The sequence below is a fragment of the Bombus vancouverensis genome, chromosome 9 (assembly GCF_051014615.1).
Source record: "Bombus vancouverensis nearcticus chromosome 9, iyBomVanc1_principal, whole genome shotgun sequence".
In the NCBI taxonomy this organism is placed as follows: Eukaryota; Metazoa; Arthropoda; class Insecta; order Hymenoptera; family Apidae; genus Bombus; species Bombus vancouverensis.
In genome coordinates this window covers 1,840,269-1,863,960 of record NC_134919.1, presented here as the reverse complement: position 1 = coordinate 1,863,960, position 23,692 = coordinate 1,840,269, and the positions used below count along the sequence as shown (strand labels likewise).

The window sequence follows — 23,692 nt, the reverse complement described above, 5'->3', positions numbered from 1 at the left end:
TAAGCGCGCCTGCTTTCGGTTAATTCCGTACGGTGTCGCCAATATTCGGCAGCAAATGATTCTGATTGGTTGGGCTGTCTGCCCATGTCTTATTATAAAGAATTTGAAAAGATTTATTTAAACGGTTCCTTTTTCTACATATATTAACTTTAATTAAAATGTATTGTTACAGATAGCTTTTAAGTACTCGTTACTCCATGACAGACTGTTAGTGTGGCTAGGGCTAGTAGGCATAATTAACACTTATCTATGGTTAAAAGTAAAAACAAGATGGTGTGGTCATCAATAAAGAAGAGAATAGGCATAACATGAAATACTTTTTCGTGTCCAACAATTTAGACATTATATAATTATGAATTCGTAAATTATTATTTTAGTGCAAAGAAAGAATTCTAAGCATCTATAGTGTATTGTATTTATACAGATTGAATTAACGGTTGATCAAAACAGTAATTTTGAACGGTAACTACTATGTTCTTAAGTTCCTAACATTCTGACATAAATAGACGACCACTACGTGTTATAATTATGTATTATATGGCAAATAATATAAAGTAATCGGCTGCAACCGCGATTATATTTTTATATAATTAGAAAACTTATTAAGCTGTTAATGAAAATATGATTGATTCCTAAATTCTGGATTGGCTTTTTTTTGATAATATGTAGTAAAGTATCGTGCAAATATTCATATACTTCGTTTGTGATTATAGGACATCCCGTTCTATACTTTATTTATAATTTTATAGACGACTTTAGTCTTAATTCAAACCACTCTTGTACTGAATTGGTAATGTCGCATGTGACACAAAAATGGCAAGGGAGTCCCAAAACGTAGGACACGAAAATCAAAGAAAAATTTCCTCTCTGGATATATCACGATGTCACTTTATTCTGTGCATGAAACGCTTAATGAAGGACACCACAGCAAGAAGCAAATAATCTTACGGACCAATTCATGAATAGCTCTTATTGTTAATAATAAATTATTCTCTTTCATGCATATGCACGTTAAAATATATGTATAAAATGCTTTTTATAGGAAATGATAATAGTTGACTGTAAAAACATTTAGATATTTTTATTAACATTTTTACATTCTTTTTTAATAGTTATATTATGATCTGTGCCTCGCATTTATTTTGTACAAAGCTGTAACATGTAGGGGAGACAGTAATAAATCTTGTTACACGTTAATCGCAACAAACGTCCTTAGTTCTTTCGGAATATTTTCATTTGGCAAATTGTAATTTTTCCCTTCATTCTTTGCATTCATGTTTACATATATTATGTATGTCGTGTGCATGCATAATATATACTGTATATATATACATATACACATTCATGTTATTATATTTATTATACGCAGAAATATTTAGCTGCAAATATTTTGTTGGTGTCAATCAAAATTAATATTAGCAAAACATTGCATTTTATCATTGCATTTTATCATAGAAAGATATAATATCCCATACAATAAAAAGAGATGCGGGAATATTCGGAAATAATATCCATTGTATTGTTCAGTTCACACTTGAGCATCATAAGAGATAACAAATTTCTGTCGATTTTCCACAATTTACATTAAATTCATTCATTGATGTATCAACTTCCAAAGATTCTCATCATTTTATTATATCTTCTCAATTCACTTTGTTACCACGTGGTATTAGATTTCTCTTAAGTGATACAAAAAAACATATTGTTTGTTTTCAGACATCATTTCACATTTTTCATCCTTTCACCTTCATTATCTTTTCTCACTGTAAAATTTTTAAGCTGTAATTGCATGCTACTTCAATGAACGTTAATGCCAAAAAGGATAATAAATTTCGATAATCAACGATCAACTACACAATTAAAATCACTAATGACCAATGACATATGAATTGATTTGTTATACTGTATCTTCCATATTAGTGGTACATATATTTGTTATATACTAGTGCATAAATGATATAACGTGATAATGTTATAAATATACTGTAATAAGGAAATTGATAATTGAACATAACATTAAATTACATGCGCTACGTATACTTATTTTTCCAGATACATATGTTATTGTTTTGTTTATACATTTTCAGATACAATCCCCTTGGCATTAATGTCCTATATTCCTGAACTTTACTGAACTTTGACGTCATATCTCTTCAATGTGTTAGAGTTAAATAGGTCTTTATTGAAATGTCAAGATATAGATGAATTTCATCTAAGCCATAGCTTCAATCGAAGAGCATCTACGCCGTTTAAATAATACCGAAATAATCGCTTATCACGCACAAAACCAAGATTTTCGTACAAACGTAGTGCTGGACGATTAGTAATTTCTGTTTCTAAAACTACTTCGCCAGCATTATCTTCCACCATAGCTTGAATCGCTCTTCTTACTAGGTTTGAACCAATCTTTTGCTTTCGATATTTCACATCAACAGCTAACATTGCAATGTACCCACGTTTTATTACTTTTCTGTGGATGTCCAGCTTGCAGACAATGGCACCAACACATTCCTCACCATGTATTGCCTTGACGAACAAAAAGCAAGAATTTTTTGTAAATTCTACATACCTGCAAGACAAAGAAATTCGACCAAAGCTGGCTAACAGCTCTTTCTACTTGTCGATACTTTTTAATACCATGTTGACAACTTCTTAAATAGAATTATACAAAGATACACAATATTATGAAATATATGTTCCTACCAACAATGTTTCAATACATTTGATTATTTCATAAATATACATACCAAGAAACATAATTTTGGCCAGTTATAAATGAAATATCTGTACGTATAAATAGAATATGGTTCGCTCAAGTCTTTTTGTATTAATTTCATAATATCAGGCATTTGGAGTTCACTTGTATAACTAACATATTGAATGTTATTATCCCTACTTTCCAATGACACTGTTTCTGCTAATGTACCTGAACATGCATAATTAGTAATCAATATAAAGGAATTCATAAAGGACAATTGATTGTTAAAAATTGAATGTTAATTTCTTGTACCATGTTGGTTTAAATGACTAGTTTCCATAGATTCAGATTGTGGAAGATTAACTATGCTGGTAATTCTTTCAGAAGAATTACAAATACCATTAACTAGAGGTATTCCATTTCTATGTGATTCTTCATATATTTCAGTTGTTTTCAGACTAAGTCGAGATGTAATGTCCAAAGTAGCAATATCTGTTAAAGAATTTTCATTCTTTTCTTCAATGCTACTTTGATCACCCTCTGATTCATTTCCATCCACTACACTCTTCGTTTTAAGCTTTTCCATCTTTAATTTTTTGTTAATATTTTTATTTTCTATATATCTGAATTTCTTTTCTCAAAGCATACAATTTCAGTACAGGGTTTTAAAGATGACAATTTCTACTTTTTTATACAATATATCCCTATGACATCAGTATTTCCAAATGACACACTAGCTTTTCAAACGAATTTTCATAATTACGCCGAGTTAAACGATTTCTTTATTTTTAATGTTATTTCCATATACAGAACGCCAATTTAGCTCTTCAATCGACGGACACCATATTGAATTTTCTGCGATGACCACTAACGACACAAACATAAACAATGCGCGAATAGCAACCATATCATATGTACTATTGTGCCATCATTTTCATTACCTTTAATCATAAATAAAAAATGTAACCAATACTATTTAAATATTAAATTCTGCACACTTCCATTTTCACTTATGAAATATTCATAGCAATAATTTTTACAAAGTTCATGTTAATATAAATAAAATCTGATTGATTCTAAATAAGTACGGAATAGATGACAAAAATAGTGTCATTTAAAAATTAAGAATAAAATGACGAAATTAATATCGATATATTCTTTTTCTTGTTATTTATTTATTATTTATACATTTCATACATATCTCGTTTCGATGTTCCAAGAGGGCGCCCGTGTTCTTGAAAACGCCGGAAGTGGATAGAAGTCTACTACCATCTACTAACATCAGGAACGTTTAAGGTTCTTTTTGATGTACCACGATGGGTAAGTTGTTTGGCTAGATATGGGTTTTGTTTTTATCGATTTGAATCAGTATCTTTGACATTAAAATTATTATTGAATAACCATTAATCATTTATAAAAACACCAATTTCTTTTATTCGGATATATATTACTTTCATAAATATAACTTAAATGGTTAAAAATGTTTGATATGTCGCCAGCTTTTGTAATTTCACTATTTTAATCAACTTTTCTTTATAATCTACTTTATTTTTGCTTAATTATATATTTATCATAGTTTTCATTTACTGATTTTAAGTTTATTGTGTTTAAGATAAGTATACATATATGTCTTTAACGTTTTTCATTCTTGTGTTGTTTATTAAGTTGGAACTATATTATGTTATGTTGTCAGTAGTATCTCTATATATATAAAATGTTCCTTATGTATTTTACTATATATATAAATATTTATTTGGTATTACAGGTATCTCTCGTGATCATTGGCATAAGAGACGAGCAACTGGTGGTAAAAGAAAACCACTCCGCAAAAAGAGGAAATTCGAATTAGGACGTCCAGCTGCTAACACGAAACTTGGAACTCAACGTATTCATACGGTATTATTAAACAATCCTTTATCATGAAATTCTATATTTTATTTATCGTTGTCAGAAGCAAAAGATAGCTGTTTTATGAATTTCATAATTTATCAGAAACAAAGCATAATAAATCTACTGATATATATTATCTATTATGCAATATATTCACTTTTAAAAAGTATAAAGGTGTTTCTGTATAAAGATTTTGACAATTTCTTGACCTTTTCTTTTGACAATTAGTGTAGCAATATAGAAACATAAAGTGATGACGATCTTTACCTACTCTGAATATTGTGCTGATTTATATCCCACAGCGTACTGATTGGAATTAGTATATTATATATTATTTATTTGTTACTAAACAATCATAATCATCTATATTCATATGTAAATTAGGTACGTACAAGAGGTGGTAACAAAAAATATAGAGCCCTTCGTTTAGATACAGGAAATTTTTCATGGGGTTCTGAATGTACTACAAGAAAAACACGTATTATTGATGTAGTTTATAATGCATCAAACAATGAATTGGTGAGAACTAAAACTCTTGTAAAGAATGCAATTGTTACCATAGATGCAACACCTTTCAGACAATGGTATGAAGCTCATTATGTTTTACCATTGGGTCGTAAACGAGGTGCTAAATTGGTGAGTAGACACTTTTTTTTATTTATGTCATTAACAATTAATGATCTAACAAATTAATAAATGTTCAAAATAGACTGAAGCTGAAGAAGAAGTTTTAAACAAAAAACGCTCAAAAAAAGCAGAATCTAAGTACAAAGCGAGACAGCGATTTGCTAAAGTTGAGCCTGCTTTAGAAGAACAGTTTGCTACAGGACGCGTCCTTGGTAAGCAAAATATTTTAACAAACAAATTATTCCGTACAATATATTGTATAAATTAATTTTTCAGCACGCATATGCGAATATCGCAAATGTAGGTTGAACTTCGTTTCGAGACACAAAAGTAGTTCACATTGTGAAATACTTTTTATAATATACAAAAAAAATGACAAATTTGTTGTGTCCCAAAACGAAATTTAGCTCAATTTTATCATCTCTAATATTGCTAGTTTAAATTTGTTTACATTATTGCTTTGTAATGTAATTATTAAGATTTACTCTCTATTTATATCCATACAAAATGTTTCACGCAATTCGATGGCTATAGTTATATGATTCAAACATTTCAAAGGCATTTTTATTTTTCTAAATTGAGCTATACTTTGCTTTGCATCTCAATTGACATGTTTTGTTATTTCCTATAAAAAAATGTTGGATTGTGTCTGAAATTAGTTCAATAGATATTTTATCTTTAGTTATGTAGAACTTTGAAAGATAAAGAAAAACGAGAAAAGACATAATGCAATACTCTTGTGCTTGTTTTTCTTATCTTTCATATGATAAGTCCCTAGTTAAAATATCTTTTGAATAACTTTGGACAGTTTTCGACCAAAATGCCTTAACATTGTCATCCGTATAAATTTATTAATATCCTTAAGCAATAACCGTCGATTTTTGGTAACAAATTTCAAGTTCATAAACTTTACGTAAAGGTTTACCTTGTGTTGGACATCAACGTTGTATCACCAGACACTAACATTTAGCCTGCACAACACGTTGGTGTCACCGGATGTAAAAGTGTTAATACTTTTTGTAGAAAGTAATAAAATGTGTATCAATTAGTTGATTCAATCGATTTGATTGATACAATTTAAAAGTAGCGATGACTTTAAAATCTTCAAAACGTTTAGATTTTCGGAATAAAAATACGTACCTCATGCATTGTGTATAAAACCACTTAATTTTGCTTTATTTTCATAATAGTGAATAGTAATAGGAAGTCTTTTGACTTCTACCAGATTCATATAAGTTGGCCTCACTGCGTGAAACATCACAAATAACTTTGTATAAGGAAATGTTACATTCTTTGCGTTTAGTAACACGCGCATCATATGTTGCTTAAATACTAAAACAAAGGAAACACTTTCTTATGAATTTTGAGTCATCAAATTTAAATTTTGATTTCAGCTTGTATATCAAGTAGACCTGGACAATGCGGTCGAGCGGATGGTTATATACTTGAAGGAAAAGAACTTGAATTTTATATGAGAAAAATTAAAAGCAAGAAAGCTAAATAAAATGTATAACTACAACAAGAAAATAAAATAATCTTTATGTAAGAAATGATACAAGTAATAGTAAATAACCAGTATATTCCTCGTACATATTTAAATTTTTATCAAACTATTTAATTATAATATCATACCGACTATGGTATTTAATATATTATATATGGTTTGCAAATGTAGTACATATGCCGAGCTAGAAAAAACTGTTAATCGATTGTAGTTAATAGAATAATTATACATTGCTTTTAAAGTCTGAAGTATTCGAAATAAAACTTTTCGCAAGCTATTAACTGTACAAAAATTAAAAATATTTTTCTACACCACTTCAAAATTGACGCTGTACATGTCAAATGATAATTGAGTTCCTTACATGTGCTTCCATGCACAAGATCGCTACTTCTTATATATATACTTTGTGTCTCGATTAACTTCTCGAATACGATGTGCTCATGATATATACAGATCTGGAAACTCCCGTGGTGAGGGTAAAGATCTCGGTAATTGGACAATGTTGGTCAATTTATCTGCAATATGGCGCTTCAATCGAAAAGTTAGGATTCGTCATGTAACGCCATCGTATAGAAATAACTCGGACTCGATTGTCTTTGCCTCTCTCTTTCTCCTTAATGTGGTTACATATTTGATTCATGGCGAACGAAGTAGCAGAGGATATAAAAAAAAGCGGCACCATAATAATAATAATAGCAGAGAAGGAATTTTCTCACTGATAATACAAATCAATTTTTGTCTTATATGTATGATTATTATAATTTTATTATTATTATTTTATATTTAACTAATATCTAATAAATATTATATAACATAAATATTCTTTTCGTTATTAATAACCTTTATAAACCCTAAAATTATACTATAATTTTATTTTTTCAGCACAAAATTTAACAATAATATAATATTTGAAACGTTTCAATCATGAACAATATTTTGTGAATGATAGTATTTACATATGTATATTACAGATAGTGTTAATAGTTACAATATTTAATGAATTAGAAAAACTAAAAACAAATTTACTTTCTGATAAATGTTATATATTTCATATACGCCATATAATGTACGTCAAATATAAAAGTGTTAAATACATATGTGTAGATATTTGATTTGAAAGTTGTAATTTTATTAAATTTTTTGTTGCAAACAATAATATGTACATATTTAATAAAGGTGCATAATTAATATTCATTTTTAATTAAAATGAAATATTGTAAATGCATTTACTTTAAATAAATGGTGAAAAATTATGGAAAAAAGCTTAGTCTAGTCATGGAGTAAACTCAATGGTTTAGTTCATATTCTTTATCTTGAATGTTTTCATCAAGAGTGACGTTAGATACAAAATTCTAACTTCTCGATTGCGACGTTCGATTTGTAAAGGACAACTCTTGACATTAAAAGCCTCCTCCCTTCCAGTGGTGGTTCAGACCTGTGTATAAAACCGTGATTGCGCTATACAGAGCGCTGCAAACTTTGCTTTTACAAACATAGAAATATATACATATATATCTGTGCTTACAAATGAAGTGAGGTTGTCATGACCGATCTGAAGTGAACTCTTTCTAATATTTGTTCCTGTTTAACTCTTTCTCCGCTAGATGGAGCAGTTTTCCTAGAACTTTCCTAATTTCCACATGCCCTTCGACAAAGGAATTTGCATCTTCAATCGTAGTCATTGCACAGCTGATCTTGTAGTGTCGTTTACGGTTTACAGTAATATTTTTTTTTGTGTTTATATTGTTACTCATGAAAAATTGATTGTAACAGAACATTACGGGTATTTAAAAGTTTATTTTGTAATTGTTGATAATAATATTTTACCGTTCTTTCAACATGGTGACGCATTCAAGAAAAATGTATTGAGAGCAAGTTAGTCAGTAATATTGAATGGGTGGGAAACATATCGACAAAGTACACAGAAATAAAGATCGTGTGAATAATTTGTTTTGGTGTTGAGTTTCATTTCTTGAACTATAGTTAGCGGGTATGGTATATTTGTCAGATACCTGGGGTATGGGAGAAACAAAATCGCAGTGCCACAATACAAATAGTAGTTCCTCCTTTCTGCAGGAGAATGATGAAGTTGCGTTACTACCGCTTAAGAATCAGGTAAGATGATAATTTATCTCATTGGTGTGTACTATTTTCTTTGAATAAAATAACGTCTGAAATATTCTTTTCGTCATTTGTTTTTTATTGTTTCACTTTTCAGTCGCACTATACATAGTGTTGATTCTTGGCGTGAACAATTTTTGATTTTGCTTGATTTTATGGTAAATCACATCAAACTGTTTAGTTGGTGTGTGTATATATATATATATATATATATATATATATATACACACACACCTATCTTCATAATTCTATATTATATTTAATTAAAATATTAAACTTTTTGCATTATATAAATTTATGTTTAGAGATATATGTATATGTCTGTGTAAATGTAATTTGTAATGAAACATCACATTGTTTTTGTTTTCATTTCATTTTATTTGCAGGAAGAATAATAATAATATTAAAAGAATGGAAGTAAATTAACAGCTGCATTATTTATAGTGACTTGTAGTTTAATTATAAAATTTTATTACATATTTTTCAAATTACATATAATCTTACAAGTTACACGAATATTTAATCAATGCATATGGTATTTTACTAGTTTTATTGCATACATTTATTATTGTATATTAACTAATTGTATATTATGGACAACATTTAATCCCATAATAAAGCAATAACTTTTTTTATAGGTTGGTGGACATACCAGATTGCTATTACTCAATCAGAATACTATTTGTAAACCATTAAACTGCAGAGAACTTGACTTTTATCAAAACATTCCACAAGACATTCAAATTTTTGTTCCAAAATTTAAAGGTAAAATAACTTTATTGTTTCCTATCTTTATAATTCTATATTATATTTAATTAAAATATTAAACTTTTTGCATTATATAAATTTGTGTTTAGAGATAAGAAATATGTTTGTCTAAACCAAATGAATTGTACAATTAAATCTTTATGATAAAAGTATAAAATTGAAACAATTTAAAATGAATTAAGATAGTTCTGTAGACATATATTTTTACCTGACATATAGTGGTAATCAGTAGTAGAAAGTAGGAGTTTTAATAATTTAATGTTATTTTTTCAATGTTTCAGGTGTTTTACAAGCTTCTAACAGCAGTGAGGTTACATTAGACAAACGTTATAGCCCAAGCTTTAGAGAACAAGATAATAATAGACAGGGACACAATTCAAGTAAAAGAAAGAGAGAAGATGTATTAAGGTTTGTGTTTGAATGATTTTTAATAAATTGTATTGAAGTTGCATTATATAAATGAATGCATAGAATACTTTTAGGTTGTTGAGGCAACAAAAAAAATGAAAATAAATTTTATGTATCATAATCTTTTTGTTGTAGAATGAAAATTCATCGTGACAACACATTAGGAGGGGTATTAAAACCAGAAATGCATTTGGAAAATGCATCAAACAGACAGTGTATGTACAATATGCAATTTGTCAAATTTCAGAGAAAAGAATGATGCAGTGTAAAAGATGTGCCCTTTGTAAATTACTTTTTTTCTTTCTATTTTTTTATACAAAAGCAGATTTTCTTTTACTGGAAAATATAACATCACAATACATCCATCCGTGTATATTGGATCTGAAAATGGGGACCAGGCAACATGGTGATGATGCATCTGCCGAAAAACGTAGTAAACAAATTGCAAAGTGTGCTGCTAGTACATCAGCCTCGTTAGGTGTTAGACTATGTGGAATGCAGGTTTGTTGTAGTATTTACCTTAAAATCTGTACAATATCAAATACTAATATAAATAATGTATATTACAGGTTTATCAAGCTGATACCAATCATTATGTAAAAAGAGATAAATACTGGGGCAGGGAGTTAAATGAAGAAGGTTTTAAAGCAGCTTTGTATAGATTCTTTCATAATGGCTTTTATTTACGAACGTTAGTCATCGAAAAAGTGGTATCACGATTAGAACAATTACGGCGTGCGATTGAAAGGCAAAGCAGCTACAGATTTTATTCGTGGTAAATTTTCTCAAATATACTACTGGAATATTTTCAAGAACTTTATTTTACATACAAATATATATGAATTCAATCACACAAATCGTTCGGATATTTGAAATTTTATAATTTAAAAATCAATCGAAAATGTGATATTCTAATATATGATATTTAATATATTAGAAATATTCACTTTTAAATTTGTTTCAGTTCATTGTTAGTCGTTTACGAAGGTTATCAAAAGGATTTTTCGGGATTCGGCCATTCATCGTCTGCATTACAGATGAATGAAGACTCAATCAGTTCTACCTTCGTTAACGATGATCCTCATACGTCTGATGGTTGTTACGACGGGGATATAAATAACAGTTCCCCAGATTGTAATGTTACTATGGAGAAGGAAATCAGCCAAACGAGTACTTTGCGCAGGGGATTTGCTGAAGCGACAGTTAAAGAGACCAAACGTATCGCCAGTTTTTACCCTACAAGGTTTGTGATCGACTCTTTTTTGCTCATTAGCGTGTATACATTGTCGTTGATATTTATGAATAAAAAATTATTGCTCGTTCCATCTTGATTTGCTATAAATATTAATATTCGTAAATTATTATTTCTTAATGCGTACAATAAAACTTTTTCAGACAATACATAGACTTGAAATTAACGTGTACTTCGATACGTATGACATACAATTTGATTACGATTTTCTTGAAATCTATTTGCAATAAAAGGCGATTCAATATGGAACGAACTAAATTAAATTCCTAACGTTGTGATGCTGTTAAGATTTGATGGCAGAGTAATTTTCAGGTGCAATATTTCTTTATACGCTTTTATTTATTTATTTATTGAGTAATTTATTCATTCATTTATTGATTTATTAGCATATTTGCTGTTTTTATGTATTGTTTTGGTGTATTACAACACTAGGAATATAATAGATACTTTCTTTCTTTTTTTGTTTCGAATATTATAATTAGATAATAATTGAACATAGAACATAAACATTCTGATTTAATACGTTTAACCCTCCGATATATGTATGTATTAAGTAGAAGTCGAAACATGCGCGTTATCTGGTGAAGTATGTAATTATAAGATATCGGATTACGCGCGTATTTCATTCGATACATCTTTTGATATTTCGTCTGAATCACGTCATACTTGTATATTACTTTCCTTTTCTTCTTTTTTCTTCTTTTCTTTCCTTCTCTCTTTCCCTTTTTTGCGCTACTTTTCCTCCTTTAAATAAATAGTGCATTAAAACTTGTACCATTCTCGAAGTAATCAAAGGAGATCAATTGTATTTCATTAAATTTAAAGTAACCTGCATATAACAGGATGTTAGTAATTTTGTAAATATATTCTAAAATTGAAGGTATAACATACTCCATCAGAAAATTGGAGGGTTAGTTATTATGACGATTCTAATGTATTCGAATTGTTTATTTCAATTACATGTTGTTAAAAATCGGTTTAGAGAAAATATCGCACGTTCAGCGCCTTAGTGTATTAATATTTGATGTTTTCAACGATTAAGACTATCGTATGTAGTGTAACGTTAAAAGTAGTTTCTGTGTGAACAATTAGATCATTACATGCATATACGTAAAAGTATCTATAAAGTATCTTAATAATATAAAAGAGACTTTTTGGTGAATTCTCATTCATTTCTTACTACTAGTATGTATTTACATACGACTGATTAATGCTCTGTTTTTTAATGTATTTCTATTAATCATTGAAGCTGGCGTAAGACCAATTTGTATTCGAGTCGCTGAAATTAATAAATTGAATGCTTAGATACCTTAGAATTGATCCAAATTCTATGTATCTTGGAAAAATTGGAGGAACTTATCAGTGAAGAGTAGAAATCATAAACTACCTTTTATGGTATTGTTACACTAACAAACTGACAGTGTGATATTTTCGTTATTTAAGCATGTATATTTCTGTGTACCATCACTTTTTAGAAAACTGCTCTTTATTACGGCCGAACTATAATAAAGCGCGGCAATACCAGTTCCTAATCGAGCCCGATCAGTTTCTTACTAGGGGAGGATCAGAGCTGAAAATGGTGGATTTCAAAATCCTTTCGTAGGTATATTGTTGCTCAAGAGTAGAGTAAAAGCTCTACAAAAGTTATTAGGAGCAAATATTTAAACATTAAAATCAAAGGAGTTAAAGGGATATTTACATTGTATTGCATATATATATGTATGTGTATACGTATACGTATATGTATACAAAGAATATTTCATAAGATGTGTAGCGTATTAATGAAATAGACTTCTTAACCTGAACTGAATCATTCTCTGCGTTTTAAATCCAATTCACTTTTAAACAAACTCTCAGATGCATTTTAGGACTGATTATGATGCATCGCGTTTTGATATCTTTAATAACTTGCATCTACAATGTACATGTTCACTTGTCTTCTGTATTTTATATGTTACATTTTTCATATAATTATCGAGGAATATGATAAAGTGTCGTAAGAAAACTATGTGTGTAATTTTCAGACACATTAGATGGCTAGACATAGCCGAGAATAGTTTAAATACATATTATCGTAGTCAATTTCGTTGATCGATGAACCGATGATACGATTAGTCGTTGTTCAGAATTGATAACATCAAGAATCTTCTTATTTAGTTTTATTTGATCGATCTTTTATTTTTATTTTTCGATAGTGTTGTAACTTATTTTACCGTTACATTCTCAGCCCGCATATATGTATACGTAGCACATATACGTGCGTGTGTGTTCACTTTTCAACAGTTCATGAGTATATTTCCATAATTTAAGTTGATTTAGCTTCACATTTTGTAGTAAACGAAATCAAATATACAAGACGTTCAGTAAGTGGTGAATTTTGTTACATGAAAAATAAATTTATACAAATTGCTCGTTTAATTTATCTTTTCAAGTTTAAAATATGTATGTATATGTGTAAAAAAGAGCTACTATATATATAGTACGTACACACGCACATTGTCCCTTTTATTTTATGGTATAAACTGAAGGAGACGAATTGCCAGTTATAGATACGTTATTATAGAAACGTTAAATAATGAAATTTCCAAAACTATATTATCATTATTTTCTTACGAAATTAACTTTATTTATTTAACAATTAACAAATTGTAAAAATAATATACTTGGATGCTTTTATAAAAAAATGCAAATTAAATGACATAAAATTGAGATATTAGATTTGGAAGTCGTAAATTCTCTTATAAGATGTAGTAGCATCCCAAGGTATTCACACATAGAACGCACAGTAAAATAAACGAAAAATTTCTAATTTTACCATAAAATAAAAAAGAAATTTCCTGAAAGGTATTACCATTTACTTTGCATCCTGTATATTAAGATATAAACATTCTCTTTTACTCGACAATATATGACCCACAGGGCCTGCATGCCCGCTACGGTTGGGGCAGTAAAAGGGTTATTAATAGATGGTAAGAGGTCATATACATTGTACCATGTGAGATCTAATGATGGGGCTGTGTCAAAACTTCGTTGTATTTCCTCGATAAATAGAATTGAATCTACAAATTGTCTAATCATTAAGTAAAGTTCCTAAAACAGAATGAAATTTTAGATTATTCATATAATTAAGATTTCTTTTATTTCTATTATTATTATTATTCAAAGTATTTCCAAAGTCAATGTGAAGAACAAGATTTCGTGCTATCCTGTTTAGTTAACTTGTGTTTTAATTACTTTTAGTTTCTTTCGACATGATTAAATAGCCGATGTATATTACGCATTTATTACGTATATTTTTATGATTTTACTTGATGAAAATTGAGTAATAATTGTACAAAAGATGGAAAAAATAATAGGACATGATATGCGACGTTTGTTGTATTAATTCCATTGATCAAGGAAGGTTAACCGATCATTCGGTTTTATTGCACTTACTATAAACTTAATAATAATTGTAGGGTAAAAATTTTCGATGAAAAATAAATATTACGTGTATAGTGTATTTACATATATGAAGATCGCGTGTTCAATATTGAGAAATTGCGAATTTTTTGCGCGGCCCATATTATATATTTTAATAATTTCAATATTAGACAATATTTGAAGAGAGGCAAATGAATCAAGCAATAATTAAGTTAATACGTTCTATGCGATGATCCACTGACAATCCCAGCAGCGAGGAGACAGTTTTCGTCGAATCTGCGGACAGCTTGATCGACAGGGTGCTTCATTCTCCGAGATACGAACAGTGGATGCTTTACGGCACCAGAAACGATGAATTTTATTTTGGACAAAGCTCGGACAATGAGACGCAAGATACTAGTTCCGATACAGAAATTACGTCGGATTCTGGATCACAGTGGCAAAGACGCGGACATCGGTTATTTCACATTTACAAGAGGGACGAGAGAATAGAAGGGGAACTTGAATGTGCCAATATGTCAAACAGGTATTAAGAATGATTAAATATTCGATATGTATGAATTTATCAAGCTGCCAAATCGACAGCGTTTACAATTATTAAACGGAAACAAATGATATTTAAATTTACTTCATAGATATACCTCGTATCCTTATCGATCGAAGAAGATGAAACAGAAGTCTCAGGAAGCACGGGTCGATGTAAGAATGATCGACTTTGCACACACGACTTTTGTTCATGGTTCTACCGTGGCCTGTAACTCGTCTCCTACTCCTATGGTGTACCAAGGCCCGGACTGTGGTTTTCTAACTGGTCTCGACAGCTTAAAACGACTTCTCCTTGAAATTTTGACCGAAGATTAATTCATAAACACTCGACCAATATCTATCTATTCCGTCTTTATGTGTAAAGAGTTGAAAGAAATGCGTTGAAAACAACTAAAAGATTGGTGACGAAACTTTGATTATTAAACCTGATTGATTTCTATGAGATCGATCTGTACATATGTATTTCCAACGTATGTAATTTTAAGTAACAAAGTTCCACTCTAAGTATACGAGCGAAGTAAGCGCGTAGAGCTAACGAGTGTACGATAGCAGTAAGATATGCGACAACGAACTAAAATCACAGAGTATTATTTAATTCACATGAATAAATATATTCATGTGTGTATATATACATATGTGTATGTGCGTGCGTGTATGTGTACATAGCTCGTATATTTTGCGTGAGAGTTATACTGTTACAACATATGTACATATAATTCTTAATACACAAAATTTAAAAAGAGCTACTTTTAATAAATCGTGTACTTGTATTCTTGTTTCTTTTCAATTTAGTAAGATTACACAGTTTGTAAATTGCTAAATAATTGTATTGGACGGGAATTTTATCGACATTTTCTATCGATGTTTGTACAAATTATGTGACAAAAAATAAATCATTTAAATGATTTGATGTCGTAGCCTGTCACGCAGTCTATAATTTTTGTAAGCTAAATAATGGCTCATTCCCGATACAGTCTTCGATCTATTGCTAAATCATTTTCATATTAAAATTGGTGATAATTTGCTGCGAGACGATTGCGAGATCTTTTACTTTCTCGACATTTCTTAACCGATCGATCATGGCAGAGTCAAATGGTCTTTCTTTTACTTTTCCCCACCTCCTGCGCGTATCGATCTTCTTGAAGGTAACGGAGTTGTGTTACTCCTAGGAAACCATTGCCTGGTACTAAATCGTATCCAGTTATCGATGAAACGCGAAAGGAAAACGGTAACACGCGAAACGCTTTTCGTTTACGATTGTAAAATAGAGGTTTCACAGTGTGTTTCTTTGTTAATATATATATTGTAAAATCTTATCGTTGGGCAGTTTTCATTCGTTTCAACAAAGATTCAAATTTATTTCGTGAACCTTGATTATCGTGGTTTATAAAACAATTTTTTGAATTATACTAAAGACAAAGCTGTCGAGGATCTATTCGATGAAAACATAGCTTTGAAAATCCTTCCAATCCTTTCTTTTCTTTCTTCCTTCCTTGAAATCATAACAGAGTAAAGAAGTAACTAACGCAGTAACTAAATAACGATAACTAAACGATACATTTGTAACATATATCGTTGCTTGGTGTATAATGTTCAGAAACAAAATTATATTAATAAATTAGAAACACTAACTATATTCAAGTAACCAAGAATTATCATATAAGAAAGGACTTTTACTCAATTATAACGTGCATAGCACACTCTGCGATATGCAGTATACAGCTTTTAATACATATATACGTATACATGCATATACGTTTCTTCTGTACGAGTAGCGCGACTTTCGTATTACTGATTGCATTTTCGTTCGCGTTTAGATTTTATTACAAATGAACTGCAAAGAAATTCTACGTTATAAAAAGCTTCGATCGAAAAGTGTGAATGCCGAAAGAAAGGGATGAAAGCAATGGAAGCGACGGAGGCGTTGATCTAACACGATAATTTGAACACATTACGTTTAAAAAGCTTGGTCGGAAAATGGTCTTCGATTCAGTATCCGAAGAACAGAGAAAACAATTTTTTAGAGAGAGTTATGCCGCTCACTTGCCTGGGTAAGATCCGACGAGTCATATGCATACCTGTGAGAATAATACCGATGTTATATCCGATGACGTATCGCGTAATTTAAGAATCATCTTTTTCTCTTTGGTCCCCCGTTTCAAGATGGTATCGAATTTCCACCTGCGGCAAACACCTGCATCACCATCGAACAGCATTAATTGAATTTGCAATGTTTACCATTTACGCTAAATATTTCCTGGTAGCACCGTTTATTTTTGGTTGCGCAACACGCACGTTACAGCACGGCTTTTCAAGATACATACAAACAAACGCGCTGTTAAGCTTGAACCCGGTTGCAATGGTTTTACAAAAGAGGAACTTTAACGTTGTGCTTTAGAATAAAAGAACTATTTATATCGCTGCTTCGATGCATTAGATAAAAGGAAGAACAAGCTTCAGGAAAGAAATTGAACGTAACTTTGGTTTTCCAGGATAATCGTCCACGGTAGGTAATTAAACCACAACGTGCATATCACCTCATCCCTTTCTCGCGAAATATCTCTACCCGTCTATCGTTCTATTGACAATTGTAACCAAAATATGATACATGATAACAAGAACAATACCTGAAAATTGTCTATTGTGAAAAATGTTTCGATATTAGTGCCATGCTTCGATCGTTGCATACCAATTATAATAGTAAGCTAGAATATCAATGACAGGTACTTTACTAAAGGAAATACTATTACAGAAGCAATCTTAATGCACATGTATCAAATAAAACACTTCGCTTAAGCACTGCTTATCCTACTATCAAATAATTTATTTACTTTTACGCGGATCGATCCATTGATCAACCTATTCGAGCCGATTTACATCACATACTTGCATTTATATATATAGAATTTTTACGTGAAACGATAAACAATCAATCTATCGATGAGGAAAAGATAGCTCGTTTGATCGATGATTTGAAATGTGACGTTCAAAGAAGAGAAATACAACAATTGTAACTAAGTACATGTAACATACGTGTATTGTACATACAATGTTTCTGATACGATTGTTGTCACGTTTCGCCGATCACCGCAAGGACAAATTACGGATAGGCTTGGCTCGGGTCAACTTAAATTTAATGATTTTGATGGCACATATGCGCATTGCGTGCCTAATGATCAACCGCAACAAGTTCGTTGTTACGTGGAATAAAATTTCTATATATTCATTTATTTATATATACCTTCTGCGCCTGATAATTTTATTATGAATACATTATACTTTGTTCAATCATACTTTCAGCTATACCGGACACTGTCCCACCCTTAAATTTCGAGTTGGAAAACGATTCGGTGCGTGCACTCAAGAAATTATGAAGGTAAGAGCATACAAGTGATACATAAGCATTTGATTCTGCATTGGGAGAAAAAGAGAAAAGCAACAAAACAAAATCTTTATAAAGTTAATTAAAGTTTCCACGAGCGTATTGCATCATGCAGGAATTACTTCAAAAGAAAATTCTCAAGACAGGACCTTACAGACCCATCTCCGAGAAGAACACAAATGAGAACACGACGATTATTTACGAGAAAGATACCAGTACAGATTGGAAAAGAGAAACGCATTTCTTCAAAGCACCGCCGTACATTTTGGGATATACTGGTAAGTATATTACAGACCGGTAACTGTATTATAGATTGAGATACTATTTTATCATATTATATCGTTTTATAAAAGTAAATTAATATACTTAATCGTTTACTTGTAGGATACATTCCTGGGTTTAATAGTAGTTATGGTTTATCGTTTATGAGAGCCGTGGAAGAAGGTGCCAGAGAATGGCGCGAAAATCAAATTAAATTAAAAGCTCATAGAGATCTTATGCAACCTAAGGTCGAAAAAAGCACTATCTCTAGACACTTTTTATTTCGACCGCGAGCCGATGATATAGATATACCAATCGATCATGATCACGATTTTAATCACGATAAAAATCGATTAACCACGTTTCGTACGTAACATGTACTTCCATATGAACTTCATTGTAAATTTTCTTTTCAACTTCATTGTAAACCTCCTTGTAAAGGATTTCATAAAGTATGAGATCAGTCGTAAACATTAGATGAAACATCTTAATCACCTTGAAATGAAAGATAAGAACATTATTCTTACAGATTATGAAGTTTCTCCTGAAAGACCACCGATTGTAGGCTATACCGGTCATATTCCAGGCTTTAAGGGAGAAGTTGCACTTTCGAAAAGATATGCACAGGCTGCGAAGAAGGGATTGGAATTAGTTCGAAAAGAACGCGAACATAGACTCGGTAAATTAAGAGACACTAATACGGTACAGAAAGCATTAAATGTGTCCCGTTTCAATGAAATTGATCTCGCCGGAGCCTGATTTTTGGAATTCATCAAATTTTTAATAACACAACATTTAATATACATATAAATTAACAATCTTCTTTAACTTAACTATATAACTTCCATCTGATTAGAACTATTTCATGAAATATAATTTACCTTTTTAATCTATTTTCATTTTTAAGACGCAGGTAACGGACGAAAATCCAAATAAAATTATTAATAATTTTTATCTCGACTTTCGTTCCTTTCTTGCATTTTTCTTTTCTTTATTATAAGAAGAAGGAAACATAAGTGCATCTACAATCTTTTTTAATTCTAATTTCCTTAATATTTCGATCAAAAGCAGATCGAGATATTTTACTTGTATTTTTTAAATATAAATTAATCAACATTTGAATCAAGGAATTCTTGAAAATATTTTTTAACTAGAAATATTTTTTAAGAATAAGTTATGGAGAAAGTAAAAAATAATGCTATTTCCATTTACAAAGCATAAAGAAGCATTATCTAACATTTGAAATGGAATTTAGCAAACGTGTAAATTATTATGTACAGTAGATGTTCGAATGTTACTTGTAGGACACACACAGGTGTACACGCAATGCAAATCTTTCAATCTATTACATGTGTGCCATACTTTGATAAATTATTAGGTTCGAGTATTAAAAAATTTGATATTGAAAAAATTATTTATTAAGATGTACAAAAGAACAATAAATTTCCGTATGTAAAAATATAATAAACGAATACGTTTACCTTTACTTTTAATTAACAGTTAAGTTTCTTTTTTCCCCGGTAATCTATTTAATCTTTCTATTTCCATTTGGAATGCCTTTTTCCAATATTCTATAGTTAAAGTATTCGATCCATATGATAAAGATAATAATCTAGCCAACACCATTAATAAGTGTAAATGATCAGCGTTTTTGTTTTTCTGGTTCCATTGTATGAAATCATTCTGAATTTCCTACAAGAAAAAATAATCATATATGTTATATTATGATATATATTTATTGTACACATGTACATATATGAAATATATTATAAAACAAAATATGAAAAATTGCTGGAATAAATTATATGATTTGAAATAATATCTTATAAATACCTTTATAACATCTTCATCGTTAAATTCAAATTTCGTATCTCGAATAGTTTCTAAATACTGTCGAATATTTATCAATCTATTTTCATCTTTCAAATACTGTTCAGCGATTTTTATTATTTGAGGATAAACGCTTTCTGATTCTGAATCTACTTTTAGTAGGACTTGGGTTTGACACTAGAATGAACGTATATTACTTATTGTTCATAAAAATATGAATGAATATGAAATGCTTTTAGTAAAAATTCTTTCATACAGGGATAAAAGATTTAGCTTCTGATAAAATTAAGACTGGAATATCCGTTTCGTATTCTATTTTATAAAATTCAAAATCATATGTAACTTTTTGAAAGTTAATCAAGTCGCAAATCGCATTGTAATTTTCTCGTCCGGCCTGTGTAATTTGACCAGTAGTTAGTCCTGTTTCGTCTATTACGAGATGTGTATTGTCGCTAAGTTGGAGTACTCCGCTGGTTAGCCTATTACACTCGTAATCTTTCCTGATAACAAGGCAAGTATCTTAAATTATATAGTGTAAAACTCTGTCAGGAAAAGGGTTTACATTTGATAAAGTATTTACTTACTTTGGCAACAATGTCAAATTGTTTAAATTTTCTAATGTGATTTCTAACAAGTAACTTTTCTTGATGAATAGAGTTAAAAATTTATATAAATACTTTGGAAATTCCTTGCATTTAGTCACAGAAAAGTGTGTTATATTTAGCGGATAAGTACCAAGACAGAAGTAATCCCTTTTCATGTAACTAAAATGAAATAATGCTTTAAAAAATGAGTTATGAGTAATTCTTTCCTTCATAAAGAAATAAAAACATTAAATAAGTTTACACTGATGAAAGTAAATGACAAATTAAGTAATCTGCAGCCAGATGATCCCCAAATAAAAGTTGACTCAATATTAAGTGAAGATCGCTTCTTATTAATTCTGCATTAGATATCACTTGAGGAACAATCGTCATATCTTGTTTAGTTGAATGGATTATTTTTATAGCATGTAATCGTGGAACAAGAGATACTGGTGGATGGTGCACAGTTATCTCAGCTTCTGTCATAGTTTCATCTGAATCGTGAGCAATATTTAAAAGAGGATCCAGAGATATAAAACCTATTATTTCAATAACTTGATTCAGTTTTAAAGTCATATCTTCGTATATCTGTAATTTATATATTAAAAGATATGTTAAACAATTTGAAACATTTATATACTATTTAAAAATCATTAATATTATATAAAAAAATAAATGTTCAAAATTCATTAATAACCTTTACAATGCAAGCTTTACCATCATCCATAGGAAATGGAAAATTTAATATATATTCCTTTGAAAATGCATTTTGTTGCCTTGTATTACTCTTCATTGTTTCCATTTTTTCATTATTATCGATTGGTGACATTCTTCCTTTTTTTTGTATTAATTCCAAATAGTTTGTAGTCTCACTATTATCCTTGTCTAAACTCCTTTTATGATTATTAGTGGATCTTATACTTGAATAATGTGACTGTTCATATGTTTCCTTTGCCCAATCATTTAAACCAGGAGTTGATATCACAATACATGTATGTCTTTCTGAATTTTGATTCTTTTCCGATTCCAACAAAATCATTTCGTGTGGCTAAGAAACATAAACAAATCATAATGTTTTAAGTAAACAAAGTATTCTATTCATTTTGAAATATTCGTGTTAAAAATAAAATGATGTAGGCAGTTTTATACATGAGATAAGCTGTTCTTTTTACATCCCACACCTGAAACTGCCATATTTACTATCGGCCCCATATCAATCTTAAATACACATATAATTTGAATATGGACAAAACAAAATGTGTGGAAAGGCCTTATGAAATGAAACTTTAATCAAATAATCACCAAACATTTTGCAGAATCTGTATACATCCCACATTTTATCTGGTATGTTTCAGTTTGAGTATTTTTGACTTCATACACTTGTAAGTAATATTCAGGATTGTGCATATCTTGAATCATTCCTTTAAATCTGACCAATTGACCATCCCTGAATGCATGAGCAGGGGCATTATTTAGTAAGGGAATTTCTTTTAAAGCATCTAGATTTTCCAAGATCGCATTACAATTCGATTTATTTGCGATAAAATACTCTGGTGTCCAATCCGTTATTTTAGCCAAAGCTAAAAGACGAAGTAAATGCTATTATGTTCTGTATTCTTCAAATAACTTCATTCGAGACTAATTTACTAAATATACTAGCACATACATAATAAATATTTCTTAATACAAATAAAGAAACATTTACTCACAAATCATTATGAGGCTATGCAAGTACTAGCGTAGTATCAAAGTTTTATTGCAATGTATCACAAACCAATCCCGAATAATCTTCGAAAACAACAAAATATACATAAGTAAATAAAAATAAACTTGCGCAAAAATATAGTGTGCTGACAAATATTCAAAATCAAACTCTATCGAAAATAGGTCGATAAACGAAATATGTAAGTACATATAATGTAAGTAAATACAAATTTAACAATAGCACTTGCGTCTTTTTACACTGCAGAGTTCCATTTCTCACCGGTATGCAACAGTACGGTACGATTCAGACGAGTGCTAGATACGTCCATATGCCACATGAGGCAATGTCGCACGATCGCACAATTCCCCCCACGCCGTATACCGGCGCATTTCTCCCGCCAAGAGCACCGAAGACGATGAGTGCTGATAGTGTAGCCGTTCGGCACAAGAGCCCCTTACTCTTAGTGTCCATTTTTTAGTAAAATTTCGCCCATATAAGCATTGACGATCTCCTTACCCATTTTTAATAATAGCTCTGATAATAGATTATTATCAACTCACCGAAACGATAGCTTGATATACAAATCAACAAGTTATGATAGAAATTATAAATATCAAAATTACATACAACAAAAAACTTCAATATTTACAATATTTCTAGCAATGGAAGTAATTAATGTTAATATAAGTGGAA

General features: G+C 30.2%; 5 protein-coding genes and 1 long non-coding RNA gene across 17 annotated transcripts; 4 read left to right on the top strand and 2 right to left on the bottom strand.

Annotated features, from left to right (window-relative positions):
- Positions 1-286: 286 nt before the first annotated feature.
- On the top strand, positions 287-2,527 carry LOC143303126 (uncharacterized). The gene is made up of 2 exons (XR_013059126.1): positions 287-462; positions 750-2,527. It is a non-coding gene; the product is annotated as an uncharacterized LOC143303126 (long non-coding RNA).
- On the bottom strand, positions 1,067-3,565 carry LOC117159978 (N-alpha-acetyltransferase 30). Its single transcript, XM_033340300.2, has 3 exons — positions 3,011-3,565; positions 2,748-2,926; positions 1,067-2,526 (listed from the first exon to the last, which is right to left on the bottom strand). The coding sequence occupies exons 1-3, from the start codon at positions 3,282-3,284 to the stop codon at positions 2,209-2,211; spliced, it is 771 nt and encodes a 256-aa protein (XP_033196191.1). The 5' UTR covers positions 3,285-3,565; the 3' UTR covers positions 1,067-2,208.
- A 365-nt stretch (positions 3,566-3,930) lies between these two features.
- RpS8 (ribosomal protein S8) lies at positions 3,931-6,765 on the top strand. Its single transcript, XM_033340304.2, has 5 exons — positions 3,931-4,018; positions 4,464-4,594; positions 4,973-5,224; positions 5,298-5,427; positions 6,610-6,765. Exons 1-5 carry the CDS (start codon positions 4,015-4,017, stop codon positions 6,717-6,719), a joined length of 627 nt encoding a protein of 208 aa, XP_033196195.1. The 5' UTR covers positions 3,931-4,014; the 3' UTR covers positions 6,720-6,765.
- A 1,621-nt stretch (positions 6,766-8,386) lies between these two features.
- LOC117159971 (Inositol hexakisphosphate kinase) lies at positions 8,387-16,553 on the top strand. 3 transcript variants are annotated; one of them, XM_033340288.2, is made up of 9 exons: positions 8,387-8,834; positions 9,479-9,605; positions 9,890-10,016; positions 10,152-10,231; positions 10,342-10,517; positions 10,586-10,791; positions 10,981-11,259; positions 14,942-15,217; positions 15,327-16,553. In XM_033340288.2, exons 1-9 carry the CDS (start codon positions 8,712-8,714, stop codon positions 15,550-15,552), a joined length of 1,620 nt encoding a protein of 539 aa, XP_033196179.1. In that variant the 5' UTR covers positions 8,387-8,711; the 3' UTR covers positions 15,553-16,553. The 3 variants fall into 3 exon arrangements, with proteins under 3 accessions (XP_033196179.1, XP_033196180.1, XP_033196177.1); XM_033340289.2 differs by having other exon boundaries at positions 10,339-10,517; positions 14,945-15,217; XM_033340286.2 differs by having other exon boundaries at positions 10,339-10,517.
- A 151-nt stretch (positions 16,554-16,704) lies between these two features.
- Positions 16,705-20,348, top strand: LOC117159977 (ciliary microtubule inner protein 2B-like). 7 transcript variants are annotated; one of them, XM_033340299.2, is made up of 6 exons: positions 16,705-17,288; positions 17,401-17,743; positions 18,538-18,613; positions 18,735-18,897; positions 19,004-19,246; positions 19,410-20,348. In XM_033340299.2, the coding sequence occupies exons 3-6, from the start codon at positions 18,608-18,610 to the stop codon at positions 19,637-19,639; spliced, it is 642 nt and encodes a 213-aa protein (XP_033196190.1). In that variant the 5' UTR covers positions 16,705-17,288; positions 17,401-17,743; positions 18,538-18,607; the 3' UTR covers positions 19,640-20,348. The 7 variants fall into 7 exon arrangements, 6 of the variants coding, with proteins under 6 accessions (XP_033196190.1, XP_033196189.1, XP_033196188.1 ...); XM_033340298.2 differs by having other exon boundaries at positions 18,698-18,897; XM_033340297.2 differs by lacking the exon at positions 17,401-17,743.
- On the bottom strand, positions 17,413-23,573 carry LOC117159970 (mini-chromosome maintenance complex-binding protein). Of its 4 annotated transcripts, none has more exons than XM_076621566.1 (9): positions 23,279-23,573; positions 22,597-22,874; positions 21,992-22,342; positions 21,557-21,882; positions 21,295-21,474; positions 20,967-21,210; positions 20,714-20,887; positions 20,362-20,572; positions 17,413-17,431 (listed from the first exon to the last, which is right to left on the bottom strand). In XM_076621566.1, the coding sequence occupies exons 1-8, from the start codon at positions 23,334-23,336 to the stop codon at positions 20,381-20,383; spliced, it is 1,803 nt and encodes a 600-aa protein (XP_076477681.1). In that variant the 5' UTR covers positions 23,337-23,573; the 3' UTR covers positions 17,413-17,431; positions 20,362-20,380. The 4 variants fall into 4 exon arrangements, with proteins under 4 accessions (XP_076477681.1, XP_076477683.1, XP_033196176.1 ...); XM_076621568.1 differs by lacking the exon at positions 17,413-17,431 and adding an exon at positions 23,004-23,082 and having other exon boundaries at positions 20,276-20,572; positions 23,279-23,570; XM_033340285.2 differs by lacking the exon at positions 17,413-17,431 and having other exon boundaries at positions 20,276-20,572.
- Between the last annotated feature and the right edge of the window lie 119 nt (positions 23,574-23,692).